The sequence below is a fragment of the Meles meles genome, chromosome 11 (assembly GCF_922984935.1).
Source record: "Meles meles chromosome 11, mMelMel3.1 paternal haplotype, whole genome shotgun sequence".
Taxonomy (NCBI): domain Eukaryota; kingdom Metazoa; phylum Chordata; class Mammalia; order Carnivora; family Mustelidae; genus Meles; species Meles meles.
Window position 1 is genome coordinate 21678802 of NC_060076.1, and position 17953 is coordinate 21696754.

At 34.7% G+C, this 17953-nt stretch overlaps 1 protein-coding gene across 1 annotated transcript in view; it reads left to right on the plus strand.

Moving 5' to 3' along the window:
- SHOC1 (shortage in chiasmata 1) overlaps positions 1-17953 on the plus strand; it is an 82081-nt gene that overhangs the window by 7050 nt on the left and 57078 nt on the right. Inside the window, exons 3-7 of the mRNA XM_046023923.1 lie at positions 13-103; positions 7995-8179; positions 15269-15431; positions 15632-15746; positions 17562-17712. Coding sequence (XP_045879879.1) covers positions 13-103; positions 7995-8179; positions 15269-15431; positions 15632-15746; positions 17562-17712 — 705 coding nt within the window. The remainder of the gene's footprint in view (positions 1-12; positions 104-7994; positions 8180-15268; positions 15432-15631; positions 15747-17561; positions 17713-17953) is intronic.

Here is a 17953-nt window from a genome sequence, read left to right on the forward strand (position 1 = left end):
TCTCCTTTCTAGTTTCAGCTGTTTCGGTGTGGGGAATGACAGATGATATTTCAGTCTTGGATCAATGGAATGCAAGTCTCTTTGTGGAGGATTTCTTAGAGAAGTATGTATCCTTAACCTTAATTTCCCCTTTACGTCTAGGACAGAAACAGTAAGTTCTCCAGACACCTGCAGAGAGAATATCCTTTCTTTTGTATCCTTACCAATTTTATTCTTTTATCTGAAGAAAAAGCCCTAATCTGAGTCACAAAAGAGAGGTTAATACAAGTGATTTATACCCTTTTTATTTTGGCTTCAGTTATCACATATTAACCATTCTCTATGCATTTGTGCTATAAAATGCACACAGAAAGAAAGCAAATATATTATTATGCTTTTAATCAATAAGTAAACTTCTTATAGATATGTCTATAGGACACGTTATATTAAAATTGGTCTTTTTTCTTGTAGTATAAATGCAGATTTAAGGCTTTTCTAATATTGTCAAAACATTATTTGTTATTAGTTCAGTCATTCATCAAATATTTATTATATACAATCCTGTGTGCTGGATACAGAATACGCAATGAATAAGACACAGTCTCTACTCAACGCAAGAAAATAGGGAGTAGAGATTTGTAAATAAATAATTACAAAACAATATAGAAAATATAATGACAGAGATAGGAAGACAGAGCATACATAATACAAGGAAGGACATCTAACCCAACATTGTTAATATAGACAAAAATTAGAGATTTCAGTACAAAGGTAAGTAATTTACTCTATTGCTTCACTTTGTAGAAAGAGTGCTGATCAGACCCAGGAAGGATTTAGTTTTTCACATTTTCAGGTTTTAGTAATTTAAGTTTTCCTTAATTATTGGAAATTGCTGGAAAGAAAGAAATAACCAATTTAAATGTGTCCAGACTCCAAATGCGAAGAAACCCAATATACCATCTCCATCATCTAAGAATTTAAAAGTCAAGTTAGGAAGATAATATATAGACATCAAAAAAACTAACCATGTAAAAATTAAATGATAATATAAGATGACCATCAGAAATTCTATCACAAGACATAAGGACAATACAAAGTGCTTATTGCATGACTAAACTGAGCAATGAGGAAGCAGGAGGGTGTAGTGAAAAGAGCTCTGCTCCATGAATTTAAAAAAAAAAATGTGGATTTCAAGTCTTGATTCGAAAAGTCAAGTACTACCTACTTGACAAGTCATCTTCTCTCTCTGACCCTCACTCTCTATCAGTATAATGACACTGGATGAGTGCTTCTCAAACTTTAATGTGCATACGAATCACCTGATGATCTTATTAAAAATGGAGATCTTGATTCAGTTGGTCTGAGTTGGGGCCTGTCATGCACTATTTTTTTTTTTTTTTTAAGTAGACTCCATGCCCAGCATGGAAACCAGCACAGGGCTTGAAATCATGACCCTGATATCAAGACCTGAGCTGAGATCAAGAGTTGGATGCTTGACTGACTGAGCCAACCAGGCATCCCAGATTCTTCTAATGTGCTCTTAGGTATGATGATACTGCTGGCCCAAGAACCTACTTAAAGTAACAAGAAACAAGATGATCTCTAAGATCTCTTCACTTCATGAGTTAGATTGGTAAGGCTGTGCATTTATAAGCAGAAGAGATCAGCTTTACAAAGAAGTAGGAATTGAACTTGAGCTGGACATTAAAAGAGAAACTAACTTGAAAGAAAATTTTTTGGGCAAAGGAAACAGCAAGTCTGAGGCATAGAGCAAGAATACATGATAAATCCGCAGTGAAAGCAGTTTTCTAGCTACTCTGACTCAAACAAGATTCACGTATGGGAGAAATGAGAGGCGCTGAAAGAATGGATGCCCTATCTTATCTCACCTTTCTTTCAATTTGTGGTACCCAGATGGAGTCCATATCAAAGAAGGTGGACCTGTGGCATCACCTAGAATCACATTTACTTTTCTCAGCCTCTCTGTAACTACACATGGCCATGTGACTAATTTCTTCCCAATAGAATATTAAGCAAAAGAGGCTTATGCAATTTCTGGGGAATGTCCTTAAAAGGAAGCAACATGTTTTTCTCCTCCACTTTTCTCCTTCCCAGTGCTGGAATAGATATGTAATGACTGATTTCCAGCAACCAACTTCAGCTGTATTGGCAAGAACTAAATGTAGGAGTGAAAGAGTAGAACAAAAGGAGCAATAGTCTCTAACACATTGCAAACTGTTTTACTAGCCATGAACTTCTAAACTCCACTTTTTGTGTGTATAAGCCATTAATTTCAATTTTGTCTCATACAGTAAGATTTAATTTTTTTTTTAAGATTTTATTTATTTATTTGACAGACAGAGATCACAAGTAGGCAGAGAGGCAGGCAGAGAGCGAGGAGGAAGCAGACTCCCTGCAGAGCAGAGATCCCGATGCGGGGCTCAATCCCAGGACCCTGAGATCATGACCTGAGCCAAAGGCAGAGGCTTTAGCCCACTGAGCCACCCAGGTGCCCCAGTAAGATTTAATTTTTAATAGACTTTATTTTTAGGGAAGTTTTGGTTCACAGCAGAATTGAGCAGAAAGTATAGATAACTTCCCATCTTAAATTTAACTTTAAATAATTCTGCCAATGCAGTTTTGTTACCTATGGATTTTAGAAATAAACATTCTCATCATTAGCACTACCTAGAGTTTCTAAATCTTGCTTTTCCTCTTTTTTCCCTCTCTCTTTATTCCTTGTTTCTATTTTTGTTACTTCTTGATATTGATTCTAAGGCCTCAATTATTTTACTAACTTGTTGGTATACTGTATTTTAACATATTTGGGCATTTTCCACTATGTGTTCCTAAGAAATCTTATGTTCTGTGAAATTACACGCTAAAAATAATAGGATGTACAAGAAAATTGGCTTCTGTCATCAAAGCTGCAACTTGCAACAGAGCACTAACAAAAATAATAACTATTTTAATTTTTAGAAAACTACCAGAAAAAAGTATAGTTTAAAAGACATATTAAGCTCCTAATAAATATATACATATTAGAGTAAATATAGCACTTTTTTTAGCCCGAGGGACGGAATAAAGAAGGGGTTGAGGCTATCAAATCAAGGTGACAAGGGCAAAATGCAAAGACATCAGGGAGAACCATGCAATAAACTTCCTAGCTTCCAGGAGAGCAATGGCCAAGTAAAGTAAGAGGAAGAATGTATAACAATATCCCCTATTCCTCTGTGGCTTGCTGTATTCATATGAATGCAAATGAACACAGGGCATTGCACACATATTTATTTCCTGTATACCTCATAACTATTATGTGAGGTTGGTATTACTATCTAAATATTACATATGAGAAACTGTGACTCAGATTAAATAACTTGCCCACAGTCAATAATTGGAACTATTCAAATATTCAAACCCTAGTCTATTTAACTTCAAACCCTATACTCTTTGGTTTGGTTAGGTTTATATTAAAGCTTTATTGAAATATGATTCATATCTATATAATTCACCCATTTAAAATGTCCAATTCAGTAGTTTTTTAGTATATTCACAGAGTTGTGCAATTATCACCACAATCAATTTTGGTGCATTTTCATCAAAACAAAAAGAAATCTGAAACTTACTAGGATTCAGTCCCCATCTTTTCCCCTCCTCTGGATAGGTGACTACTAATCTACTTTCTGCTTCTCCAGACTTTTCTATTCTGGACATTTCATAAAAATGGAATCAAAGTAAAATCATACACCAATTCCAACATAGGGAGAGGGTGTAGTTTCTCCAAACCAACAAGCAGTGCTCTGATACCAGCTGGGTATCCTACAATTCAACTCAATTTTACCCAGAGATAGTGTCAGATACCACCTGTCAAGGGCTCAGTGGTACAAGACTGCCTCCCCTCTCCTGCCACTTCAGACTCCACTTGCAAGTCCAGGTTATAACCTGTGCTTCTGACCCATAGGCTATAAATTGGAGGTTCCAGCAACTTCATCCTTGGATTTGATCAGTTTGCTAGACAGACTCACAGAATTCATAGAAACATTTTACTTACTGGATTACCAGATTATTATAAAAGGATATAACTCAGGAACAGCCAGATGGAAGAGATACATAGAGCAAAGTATGGGAAAGGAGCCCAGAGTTTCCATACCCTCTCCCTTCACACCACTCTCCCAGCATTTCTGTGTGTTCACCAACCCAGAAGCTCTCTGAGCCCCATCCTTTTGTGTTCTTATGAAGCCTTCATTGCATACACGTGATTGATTTGATCATAGGCCACTGGCAGTTGATTCAACCTCCAGCCCTTCTCCCTGGAGGTCAGAGGGATGGGGCTGAAATTCCAGCCCTCTGATCACATGGTTGTTTCTCTAGGCAACAGAGAGGTTTTCCAAAAGTCACCTCATTAACATAACCAAATATACCTTTATCGTTCTCAATACTTAGGAAATTCCAAGGCCTTTAGGATTTCTTTGCCAGAAATGGGGATGAAGACCAAATATACGTTTCTTTTTTTTTTTTTAAGACTTTATTTATTTATTTTTCATTTTATTTATTTATTTATTTGACAGAGAGAAATCACAACTAGGCAGAGAGGCAGGCAGAGAGAGAGAGAGGAGGAAGCAGGCTCCCTGCTGAGCAGAGAGCCCAGTGCGGGGCTCGATCCCAGGACCCTGGGATCATGACCCGAGCCGAAGGCAGAGGCTTTAACCCACTGAGCCACCCAGGTGCCCCCCAAATATACGTTTCTTATTATAAAACACAATATGACACATACAATATGGAATCTTTTGTGACTGGCTTCTTTCATTTAGCATAATGTATTCAAGGTTCATCTGTGTTGTGCATGTATCAGTACCTTTTTTTTTTAATAGTCAAATAATACTCCGTTGTCTAGACATAGCACATTTCATTTATCCATTCATTAGTTGATGGACATTTAGATTGCTTTCAGTTTTTAGCTAGTATTAGTAATGCTGCTATAAATATTTGAGGATAAATTTTTTTGCATACATGATTTCATTTCTCTAGTAGTAGAATTACTAGATCATACAGTGACTCAGTGTTTAACTATGCAAAGAATTGCTAAATTATTTTCCAGACAGTTGTACCATCTTACATTTCTACCAGCAGTGTATGAAGATTACAATTTATTTACATCCTTGCCAACACTTGTTATTATCTGTCTTTTTGATTATAGTCATCTGAATGGGTGGCTTATTGTATGTCATTGTAATTTTGATTTGCGTTTCCCTCATGGCTAATGATATTTAGCATCTTTTTATGTAATTATTGACCTTTAGTTTATCTTCTTCAAGAAACTGTTTATTTAAATTCTTCATCCATTTTCCAGTTGGTTTATGTGTCTTTTTAAAATTGAATTTTAAGGGGCGCCTGGGTGGCTCAGTGGGTTAAAGCCTCTGCCTTCGGCTCAGGTCATGATCTCAGGGTCCTGGGATCGAGCCCCACATGGGGCTTTCTGCTCCTTGGGGAGCCTGCTTCCTCCTCTCTCTCTGCCTGTCTCTCTGCCTACTTGTGATCTGTCTGTCAAATAAATGAATAAAATCTAAAAAAAAAAAAAAGATTCTAAAATTGAATTTTAGGAGTTTTGCTATACAGTCTAGATACAAGTCCCTTATCAGACACATGATTTACAAATATTTTCTTCTGTGGATTATCTTTCCACTTTCTTAGTAGTATCCTTTGAAGCAGTTTTTAAAAATTTTTGATGAAGTCCAATTTATCTATTTTTCTTTTGTCACTTGGGCTCTTAGCATCATATCTGAGAAAGCTTTGCCTAATCCAAAGTCCTGAGGATTTACTCCTCTATTTTCTTCTAGTAGTTTTCCTGGAACTTTTTTTTTTTAAGACACAAATCAGATCATGAACTATTTCTGTTATAACCTACTGGCAGTATCCCATTGCACATAGAATAAAACCCAAGGTTCTTACCAGGTGCTGTAATACCCAACATGATCTGGTCCCTTCCTACCTATCTAACCTTATTCTTTTTCAGTAACCCTAACATTTGTGCTTTTCTGAGACTATACCAACCCTGTTCCCCCACTTTAGGCCTTTGTATGGGTCACTTCCTACCATTATTCAGGTAGCTGTGGAATTATCAGCTCCTCATCTGGCCGCTCTGTAAAATAGACCTCCTACCAATTCTCTGGCTGTTACTTGATGTCCTAATATTTTATTTTATTCATAACAGTTCTTTGCCACCTGACATTATGTTATTTGTTTGTTTGTCTATCATTCTGTTAACAGGTAAGCTTCATGGGGGTATGAACTTTGTTTTGCTCTATCACTCCATTCTCAGTGCCTAAAATGGTGTTAGCACACTGTGGACACTCAGTAAATATTTCATTTAAGTTAAGGAATTAGTGAATTGAGTGGATGAACTTACCCAGATAGAATGATACGGAAAGAAAGCAAACACCATCCAGATTGGAATCCAGAGAAATATCAGTACTATAGGTTAGGTGAAAAGGAGACACCAGTGAACAAAGAATAGATAATACTGGACTCGAAAGTAGGAAGAGATCCAGGAATTACTTTTCTTCATAGAACATTTATATCTAGAGGAAGAGAATTGACTGGTTTTTCTCAAAACTCTAATACCAAGGAGTATTACAAAGTACTGACCCTATTAGTAACATTTAAAACAAAAAAAGATAATTGTGATATAAATGCTAAATTTAGAAGTCTGTAAAGATTCCCATAGGAATCAATGGTCTCATGAGTAATATGGAACTGGGTAAGTTGAAATGTCTTTTCTTGTGCCTTGTATTTTCTTAAAGAGTCAGGGAGAAACTTTAGAGATTTTTCTATATATGATTTGAAGATATGGCATATTCATTTTTCTCCAATTACATAGGGAATGATACTGACTTTGGTTCTCAGTCTGGGTAGGGAATTATTGACACTAAAATATTTTAGAATATCAGGGGGAAAAGGATATATTAGAATGTGTAGTTAAATTTATATTTAACTGATAATAATATGTCAGAAAATTCATTAAAAAGTTCTCTTATAAAAGTCCAAATCTCCCAATATTGCAGACAGTGGCAGATACACCTGGATGAATCAGGAAATAGGCAAGGTATGGCAAGGTCAAGGGAGCCGCCCCAAAAAAAGTGCCCCCCAAACAGCAGGAAGTTGTTAACACTCTAAGCTTGTAGGAACAAGGGGACTGAGCAGTAATCAGCCCAGTAAGAACTACGACTAGCTGTAGGAGAGGGCCTGTCTGACAAGAGATGTAACTCATGGTAGAATGCAGCCACTTCTAAACTGTGGCCCAGGAGAGAAGCATTTGGGAACAATAATATCTTAACTTGTCTCTCTTCTCAACTTTGATCTCCTGACAATGCTTCCTATTGGCCGAACCCAACCAGAAGCCAGAGAGCAAGGGAGCTTAGTTCAGTCATGGAGATGCCTCCCACGATGAAAAACAGAATATAAAAGGTTGGATAATGATGTGGGAAAACAAACATTGAACATCCAATACAAAGGCAACTTGGCGGTGCATGGCAAAGTCTAAAAATCTGTAAACATTTAATCTGATCGTTTCTGTTTTTAGGAAACATTTTGGAAAACAGGCAAGTGCGCAGAGATGTTACTTGCATCATAATAGCAGATGATTACAACAAATTTAAATTGCCAACAATAAGGAACTCTTTCAGTAAATTATGGCGTACCAATGCAGTGGGATCCTGTTTATCAAAAATGAAGTCAATGTACATTGATTGACATATAAATGTGATCATGTTTTATTGTTTACCAGAAAAGGCAGGTTTCATAATACTATGTACATGAATCTACTTTTGTTTAAAAATATCCAAAAGTAATTGAGAAAATACATAATTTTTAAATTCATCTCTTGAGTGTTGGGACTATGGGTAACTTTTCTCTGTATCTGTTGGAATTTTGTAATTTTTCTACAAAGAACATATACTATTAATAAAGATGTTTTAAAATAGGACATACATAAAATCAGTAATTTTATAATGTCATAGAAGAACAATTACAGGAATGGTGACTCAGATTGACTGTGAGTTTGAGGAAGTTGTTCCAAGTTCAAACCCAAACTCTCAAACTGAAGTAGAGGAAGCCAGTTTATATACCCATAAGGACTACACTGAAGTCTTTACACTTGTCAGCGGTTTAGAAAAATGTCCAGCACTTCAAACACAGAATGAAGGTAAAACATTTATTATTTCTATTGTTATAAAACATTTCTTACTAACATGCAGATTTTCATTTTTGTGTTTTTCTGTTTTATTGTATTTTTAATTTTTCTATTTTATTAAAGGTATCTACCTGCAAAATTATAATTCTAAGCTTTGCCACATTAAGGAAATACTTTCTCTTTCATATTAGTCCCTTTTTTGTGAATTTGGTTGGTTGGGGGGTTTATGTGTGTTGGGCATCAAAATAGCCTCAGGGATTTGATCATGGTGTGCTCACACCATATTACTATAACCAGACCTGATGACAGAGCAATTTGGTGTAATATTAAAACAATAGATTACTAAATGATGCTGTATTTTATTTTCAAAATATGCTCAAGATTTTGAATCTCATCTGATTGACATGAAAACCTAATTCAAAGTAGAGATGGAGTCATTGTAGTATTACATCAGGAAATTCACCTCATTTTTACAAATTTACCATAATTAATAATTAAAGTACATTTTATCCAAGCTGTATTCCAAATTTTCATCCTACTAGAGGGTGCTGAATCCTTCCAATTGTATAAAAACTTGCTGAGAACTACCTTTCTTGTATGTAGAGTAGCCTGTTCCCTTTTAAAATAAGGTTTAAGATATACTATAGCTTGAGCTACAATAATCTAATAGATGTAGAATATATAATAATTTGGTTCTTAAATGGCTATTTTTATGTAAATACATAAATTGTGTTTAAATTTTTAGTGTTGGTAGATAGGTGTGTGATGATATAGAGTTAGATCCCTCTCAGTTTGAAATGAGAGTGAGAGATTGCGTTAAAGAATAAACTTGAACAGTACCCGGAGGGCTCAGTTGGTTAAGCATCCGACTCTTGATTTCAGATCAGGTCATGATCTTAGGGTTGAGATGGAGCCCCAGGTCTGGCTCTGCACTCAGTGGGGAGGCTGTTTCTCTCCCTCTTCCTCCCCCTCTGCCCCTCTCCCTACTCACTCATGCACATACTCTCTTTCTCTCTAAAAATAAAGTCTTTGAGAAAAAATAAAGACTAAACTTGAGAACATGTTATATTAGGAATAATCTGAATTTGATCATAGTCCAAATGAAAATTTGATCATAGTCCAAATCCACTCTTAAAGATTTGGAAGATTTGATTGTAGTCCAAATCTACTTTTAAAATGTGGTACAATTTGAGGACAGTTGCTAAAAATTTTATAGTTTTCAATTTTCTTCTTTAATTTTTTTAACTTATTCTTCTAATTTCTTATAAAAATGTTTGTGGGGATCAACTAATATATTTGTACATGTAATGAGATAGTTTATAAAAAATAAGATATCCAAACATAGCTATTATTAATGTGGAAAACTACAAGCTGTTATTGGTAAACTTTAGAATATCTATCATCAACCAGAGTCAGAAGCTTCCTTTACTACTATTCATCGAATGAAAATATACTTGGGTTTCCGAAATACATATAAATTGTCTGTATCCTGTATTGCCTGAGCGGTCCTCTGTCATTAGACATCATTCTATAAATTTAGATTTGCAATTTCATTTATTGTCTTTGTAGCTATATTGATTGCTGCTGGATTTATAGATACTTTGGTCTCAGTGTCTAAATCCAAAGGAATGCATTCCTTTTTGAAATTCAATTGATACTGTAAATTTTCTGTCTTAAAAGAAATTTAGTCAATTGCTAAATTATAACTTAATTTCAAAACCTATATTTCTTTAAAACATAAAAACAGTGTGTAATTTTCTTTTATTGTGGGGCATCTGGGTGGCTCAGTTGGTTGAGTGTCTGCCTTCAGCTCAGGTCATGATCTTGTAGTCCTGGGATTGAACCCCATATCAGGCTCCCTGCTCAGTGGGGACTCTGCTTCTCCCTCTCTCTCTGCTCCTCTCTGCTTATGCTCTCTCTTTTGCTCACTCTCTCTCAAATAAATTAATCAAATGTTTTATTGTTTATTGGTTTGTTGATATGTACTAATATTTCTACAACATTTACATACTTATTAATAAATGTAATTATTTTATGAATATCCATTCAGATGTCCAAGGAATATATAAGCAAATGCAAATGTAGCTTTATTTTTTTGTTTTTAATTTAATTTAATTTTTATTATTTTTTAAAGATTTATTTATTTATTTCAGAGAGAGAGAGAGGAGAGGGGCAGAGAGAGTCTTAAGCAGACTCTTCGCTGAGCACAGAACCCATCGCAAAGCTCGATCCCACCACCCTGAGATCATGAAATGAGCTGAAATGAGTTGGATGCTTAACTGACTGCACCACCCAGGCATCCCTTTATTTTTAATTAAAAACAAAATTGTACATGCAGACAGTTTATAGAGTATCAAATAGTTACTCAAAATTTATAATAAAAAGTAGCAGTCCTTTGACTTCAACTACCCATATTTAAGGTGTGCAATGTGGTGGCTTAACACATGTATATAGTGTAAAAGATTTCCATCATTGAATTAACACATCCATCTCTTCACATATTTACCTTCTTTTTTTCTTTTTCTTTTTGGTAAGAACACTTAACTTCTATTTTCTTAGCAAATTTCAGTTATACACTGCAGTAGTATCAACTGTAATTACCATTTTTAAAAAAATATTTTATTTATTTATTTGACAGACAGAGATCACAAGTAGGCAGAGAGGCAGGCAGAGAGAGAGGAGGAAGCAGGCTCTCCAAGGAGCAGAGAGCCAGATGTGAGGCTCGATCCCAGGACCCTGGGATCATGACCTGAGCCGAAGGCAGAGACTTAATCCACTGAGCCACCCAGGTGCCCCTGTAATTACCATTTTATACATCAGATCCTCATACTTTATTTACCTTATAACTGGGGGTTTGTACTGTTTTACCAGACTCTCCCTATTCCCCACAGCCCAGCCTCAGTCCCTGGCAACCACCATTCTACTCTCTGTTTACATTAGTTCTACCTTTTTTTTTTTTTTTTTTTTTTTAAAGATTCCATGTAGGGGCGCCTGGGTGGCTCAGTGGGTTAAGCCTCTGCCTTCAGCTCAGGTCATGAACCAAGGGTCCTGGGATCAAGTCCTGCATTGGGTTCTCTGCTCAGCAGGGAGCCTGCTTCCACCTCTCTTTCTGCCTGCCTCACTGCCCACTTGTGATCTATGCCTGTCAAATAAATAAATAATAAAAATTAAAAATAAAGATTCCACGTACAAGTAATACCATGCAGTATTTGTTGTTTTCTGCCTGGTTTATTTCACTTAGCAAAATGTCCTCCATGTTCACCCATATTGCAAATGGCAGGATTTCCTTCTTTTTTAAGGTTGAACAATATTTTCTTGTGTCTCTGTGTATAAAACCTATTTTCCTTAAAACACATTTTTTTTATCCATTTATCTGTGGACAGACACTTACATGGTTTCCACACCTTGGCTGTTGTGAGTAATGCTGCAGTGGGAGTACAGATATCTCTTTAAGACAGTGATTTTGTTGACCATCTGTTTCTTCCTTCACAACATTTATATCTTTTTTGTGTCTGTGTTATTGTGCTTAGTAGGACCTACAGTACATTGTTTAATAGAAGCAGCGATGTTGTCATCCCCGTCTTGTTCTTGACAGTAAAGGAAATACTTTAAAATTTCATCATTAAAAATGATGTAAATATCATTTCAGTGGTGAATCATTTACGATGTTTATGTCAGTTTCAGTGGTTAAATGTTGGAAGAATTTATTGGGTTGAGGAAGTTCTTTCTGTTCTGAGTTTACTAAGAGTTTTTGATCATGAATGAGGACTGAATTTTATTAATGTTTTCTACATCTATTGAGATATCTACTTCTTAAATATGTAGAATGTCCCTTTATTAAAAACTTTCAAGCCTATAATCTAAACATAAATCATTTTGCTATTGGGATCATATTGTGTCTGCATTATGTTATTTTTAAATGTTAACATTATCTTGGGAACATCTCACCGTATACTTGTCTTCAAAAGGATGGCTTTTAGTGATTGCAGTTTTAAATCTTATGTATGTATCATTCATTCCCAATTTGAGAACATTAATGTTGTTTTAATTTCAAGTATGGACATAAATATATGCTTCCATTTCCACTTCTTTCCATAGAGTAGATTCATGGAAATGGAATTATTTGATATAAGTATTTCTTTTAACTATATGTCCACAAGCCTGATGAGAATATCCTGTTCATACCAGCCTTATCATCATTGGACATATTACTACTGATATTGTATTAATACATTTTAACCAATGTGATGGACAAAAATTATGTTTTAACTTAGACTTTAAAAATTATTCATGTTTGGGATGCTTGGGTAGCTCAGTTGGTTGAGCATCTAACTCTTGATTTTGGCATGGCTCATGATCTCAGGGTCCTGGGACCAAGCCCTGAATGGGGCTCCATGCTGGGTAAGAGAGTCTGTAAGAGATTCTCTCCCTCTCCCTCTCTGCTCTCCCTGCCCCTTCGCACTCGTGTGCCCTTGCACACATGCTCTCTTTCTAAGTAATAAATAAAACTTATAAAAAATCATTCATGTTTACTGGCCATTTGCATATTTTTATGTTGTGAAGTGATTCTTTTATGTATTTTTCTATTCTTATATTTTTATCTGCGTATGTCAAAGAGATATTCAATACATCTTTAAAACTAACCAGTCCCATCAGTGTTTCCCTTTAAGGTTTCTTTCATTTCTTTTATACTTAGAAAATTCTTCCTTAAATTAGATGAATATTTATTCATATTTTCTTTAAGGTTTTCCTTAAGATTTTGGCATATGTTTAAAAGTAAGGGTTAAAAGTATTTTTTTCTAAATGTTTTGGCAGTCATCTCAGTATCACTTATGGAATAGTCTTTCCTCTCTCTACTGATTGAAAAAGCCACTTAGAAAATATGCTAAATCCTTGCCCACATTAGAGTGTGTCTGGATTTTCTATTTTGTTCTATTGATTTGTCTATTATTATATCATACAGTTCTATTTAATATGTAATTATACCATGTTCTTCTTTTTTGTTATTATTTTTTCCTAGACTCACATTTTTATTCTTGTAGATTTACTTTCAGTAAAACAGTTTTTCAAGTTCCAAAACAGATCTCTTGAGAAACTGAAATGTCATTGTGTTTTTTCACTTTTTTTTTTTTTAACCATAGTCTTAGTAGCCAGGAAAATGGTTTATCTTGCCTTTTATTCAGTTTTTTTAAGTGGTCCTCATTAAAGTTTTGTGGTTTCCTGCATATACTCTCTGTACATTTTATTATGTTGATTCCTTGATGTTTGTATACTTGTTACCATTATGAATGAATTTTCCATTAATTTGGAGTTTTTTTATGTATGCCTGAAAACCAGAGATTTTACAGTTCTTTCTTATCAGAAACCTAGTGAACTCCTTTTTTTGTTTTCATTTAGTTAGCTTGGTTTTCTAGGTAGACAGAGGAATCTTCCACCAAGTAGACCTCTATTTTCTGTTTCTTTTCCTAGTTAACTAGCTAAAATTTTGCTTCTTTGTGACAATTTAACACTTCTTTACAATAAAGGAGAACCGTCTCCTCATATTTGTGTCGGTAATAGAAGAGCTGTAATAAAGTAAGGACACCAGGAAATGTATCACCTTAAGAATATAAGGAAGTAGCACCCTCCTAAAACAACTTTTGTGTAGTGACAAAAAACATTGGTTGTGGTGTGATGCTGCCCTCAAGCGGCTCTGTCAAAAATGGGTGGTTGGAAAACAAGATCTCATAACTGATAGATGTTTCTTTTCTTGGAATTGCAGAAATACTGGATGAGCCTGTATGAATGGAAGATGGAGAAAGGGATATAAGTAAATGCTGTTTGGGTTTTTACTACTAACATGACTTCATTAATACTTTCAGAGTGGATGTACAAATGAACCATCTTTAATTATCTCACCTAAGCCCTGTTTAGATATGGAATTGATTTGCTTGCTCTCTTTGGTATATAAAAGAACTATGCCAAATTTGTCATGGGAAGCTCCTGGCTACAAAATTATCAGGAACTTAGCAGGTTCAGATAAGTAATCTCTTAAGAGGCTTGTTAATGGAATAATTTCTCTTTTGGCATTTCAAGGCGGCACTAGGCAAAGGGGTGTTTCGTGGTTGCTTGTTTAACACCACATATTTATTAAACATATGCATACCAATGATTGGTCATGGGAGACATCATTCCAGGCTGTTCCTCTCTCATGTTATCCTAAATTTACCTAACTGAAAGGTCACTACCTAGAACAAGAAATTGTTGCTCTCTCTTCAGTGTAGCTTTCGCTTTGGGAAGTCTGGCTTTCTGAATATTTCTTCATCTGAACTTTTATTTTCCTTTTCTTCTTTCCACTCAGGAGCTTATTAAGGAATGGGAGCAGGTTTTATGACCCTTCCTTGGCTCAGAAACTGTTAAAGCACTGATACATTTGGCTAAGATTTTAAAGTAACTTAAATATAGTAGGTTGGGGATAGGAGAAATTTATTCTAGCAATTAACTGTTAGCAGTAGTGTTTCCTAATATATAAAATGTATCACACTTCTCAAGTAGATACTTTGCCATGTAACCTTCATTGTAATCAATTTTACAGTGAAAATTTAATTTCTATTTTACAATAGAAAGATTTTTTTGTCATTTCAATGAGAGAGTCCAAATTGATCTCATTTATAGGTTTTGTAGACCATCTCTTCCCCTACATCTCAGAGCCTCTAGGGATGAATTAGAGACTTTAAGAGGTAAAATGATGCATAGAAAAGACTAGGTTCCACAAAAGTCAAATGCTTTTATTTCTTTATGACTTTGCATAGACTACCCCTGACTGTTTTGAAGCATAAGGCTGCAAGATATTTTCCTCCATTGATTAAACTAATCTTTGTTTAAAAGAAAATGAACGTTACAACTCTTTCAGGATATTTGGTTACTAGTCAGTGTACTAAGTAATAACTAAAATTTATTGAGCTTTTACCTATATGCTAATCCTATGCTGTATGCTTTATATGCACAATACAGTGAAGAACTAAAAAATTAAAGTGTGTGATATCTGACTGCAGTAACTATCTAGATCCCTTTGTATAACTTTTAGATTTTTTTCTTATTCCTTTACATTTCTTTTTTCAGATTTGTCTATTGATGAAGAAATAATCTTTTTAAATAACTTGACGACCTATAAAAGTCAGCTACCAACTTTGCATACTTTGTTGAGTAGGCTAAAACTATTTTTGGTAAAGGACCCCATTTTAGATTTCAAAGGACAGATCTTCACAGAAGCTAATTTCTTCAGGTACTTAATTGATGTAAATGTTTTTAAAGGAGAAAATACTCTTTGTATGCTCATAAGTCTAGATGTTATCGATAATAAATTATCATTGCTTTACATCGATTCCAGTTTTAATCATTGTATTATTATTTAATTTGATTGGCTACATTTGGTATGTACCTTGCTTTTAGTTAAACACTAATGTTTTTTTTGTTGTTGTTAAGGGAATGTTTCTCTTTTCAAGAAGATTTGAAAGGTCTAGTGAAAGAAGATTTTTACATGGATAAAGAGAACTTTTGTCAGGAAAATCTAGAAGATACAGTAGGTTTACATAAAACTGTAATACTTGCTTAAAGTAATATTTTTATAAAGTTAGTAAAGCACACTTTTATAATTTTAGTAATATACATTGACCATCTACTAATGTCAAGTTAAAAAAGACTTGGTAATGGGCTAAATATATCAATAATGAAGTCAAATTTAATTTAAGATAGTGGTTCTAAACCTTGTCTACACATTGGTATTACTTGGAGAGTTTTAATAAAATACTGAAGCCTGGGTCCTACTCAGCTGTAATCTGATTGAAATGGTCTGTTGTTCATCCCAAGTATAGTGAATTTAAAATGTATCTTGGGGTGCCTGGGTGGCTCAGTGGGTTAAAGCCTCTGCCTTTCGCTCAGGTCATGATCCCAGGGTCCTGGGATCGAGCCCCGCATCGGGCTCTCTGCTTGGCAGGGAGCCTGCTTCCTTCTCTCTCTCTCTCTCTCTCTCTCTCTCTCTCTCTCTGCCTACTTGTGATCTCTGTCAAATGTATAAATAAAATCTTGAAAAAAAATGTATCTTAATGATATTAATAAATCTACCTGGTGTAGGACATTAAGTGGTCATATTCTAGTTAAAAAATTGGAAACCAGAGCTAAAAATGTTAATTTTGATTTGTGAGTTATACACAAAATAGCACTTACACTATGTAAGAAAAGGGATCTCATTGAGGTAGTAAGAGTAAAGATGGTCTGAGACTTCATTTTAGGTGCTGCCAGTGGTTAATAAAGAACATAGCATCTTTGCATATTAAAGATCAAATTTCAAAGGCAACTCCTCGTTTTTAGTATACAGTTCCAAAGCACACAAAATTGTTACTGTGATATTAATATGTAAAGAATTTTAGCAGTTGAGAGTGCAAATAACTTTTTGCAATTTAACAAACTCAAAAAACTAGGCCCACATAGAATAGATGCATTTACAGAGTTACTTTAAACATTTTTTTTTTGAGACAACTGAAAATATTGTGAATGCGAAAATGTGAAAATATTTCACATTTGGGGTTTTTCTTAAAACATTCAAAGGAGATAGATACAGCTGTAGATACAGATATAGATATCTTAAGGCATTTAAAGAGTCTCCTTACAGTTAAAAATTTTAACACACATGGTAAAAAAACAAATAAAAATCACACACACGGTGACAATATTAATTCACTTATTATCCCCTTTTCCCTCGTCCCCCTCTCCCTCACCCATTAGTTCTGAGAATTGTGCACATAGAATCTAGTTCTGTAGGAATGAAAGAGAAGCATATTTAATGGAATGTAGTGAAGATCCATTCCATCTACCCTTTTTATTTCTCCCCATTCACCATCTCTCATCTACTGCAGTGATTATTTTTAATTCAGATGTTTAAAAATTTGATATTAGTCCAAAAGAAGATATTTCTGCATCTAGGATACTGTACATCACTAGTATAATCAGTGGCCATAAAGGATGTTACTCAGAACATTGCTTGTAATATATTTTTTGGCTATTATACCTTTTTTAAAAGATTTTATTTATTTATTTGACAGACAGAGATCACAAGTAGGCAGAGGGGCAGGCAGAGAGAGGGGGGAAGCAGGCTCCCCGCTCAACAGAGTGCCCGAAGCGGGGCTCCATCCCAGGACCCTGAGATCATGACCTGAGCGGAAGGCAGAGGCTTTAACCCACTGAGCCACCCGGGCGCCCCATATCTTTTTTTTTTTTTTATGTTTTCATAACATTAAAAATTTTGAATGTTAAATTTAAAATTTGATACAATTCAACAAATTACATATGTTTATGAATCTAGAAATATTTATCTGGAAAATCTCCCTAAAAGCCTTTTTTACTTATATTATTTTAGCCATCAAGTTTGCCTGACTGTGAATTCTTAATACCTGCAAGCCTCAAACAAGAAGTTGATATTCTATCACTCTCCGAACTGAAGGAATCCTTAAACTTAGTGCCAGAAATAATAAATTATGCAGATGAAAATGAAAAGCTTTTCAAAATAGGTGAGAACAAATTTAAAAATCTATTACTAATGAAATCCACTTAATAATGTTTGTTATAAAAATATAAACCCAAATATTTAACTATCCTTTTATAAATTCCAGTTGAAATCATCAAAGATACATAATATTAGGGAAGAGTGAAGGGAGATTTATGATATCCATTGAGAACAGGGGAACGGACAACATTACAAAAAAAAACTGATACAGAAGTACTTATGCTGATAATAGACTTTCTTACTTT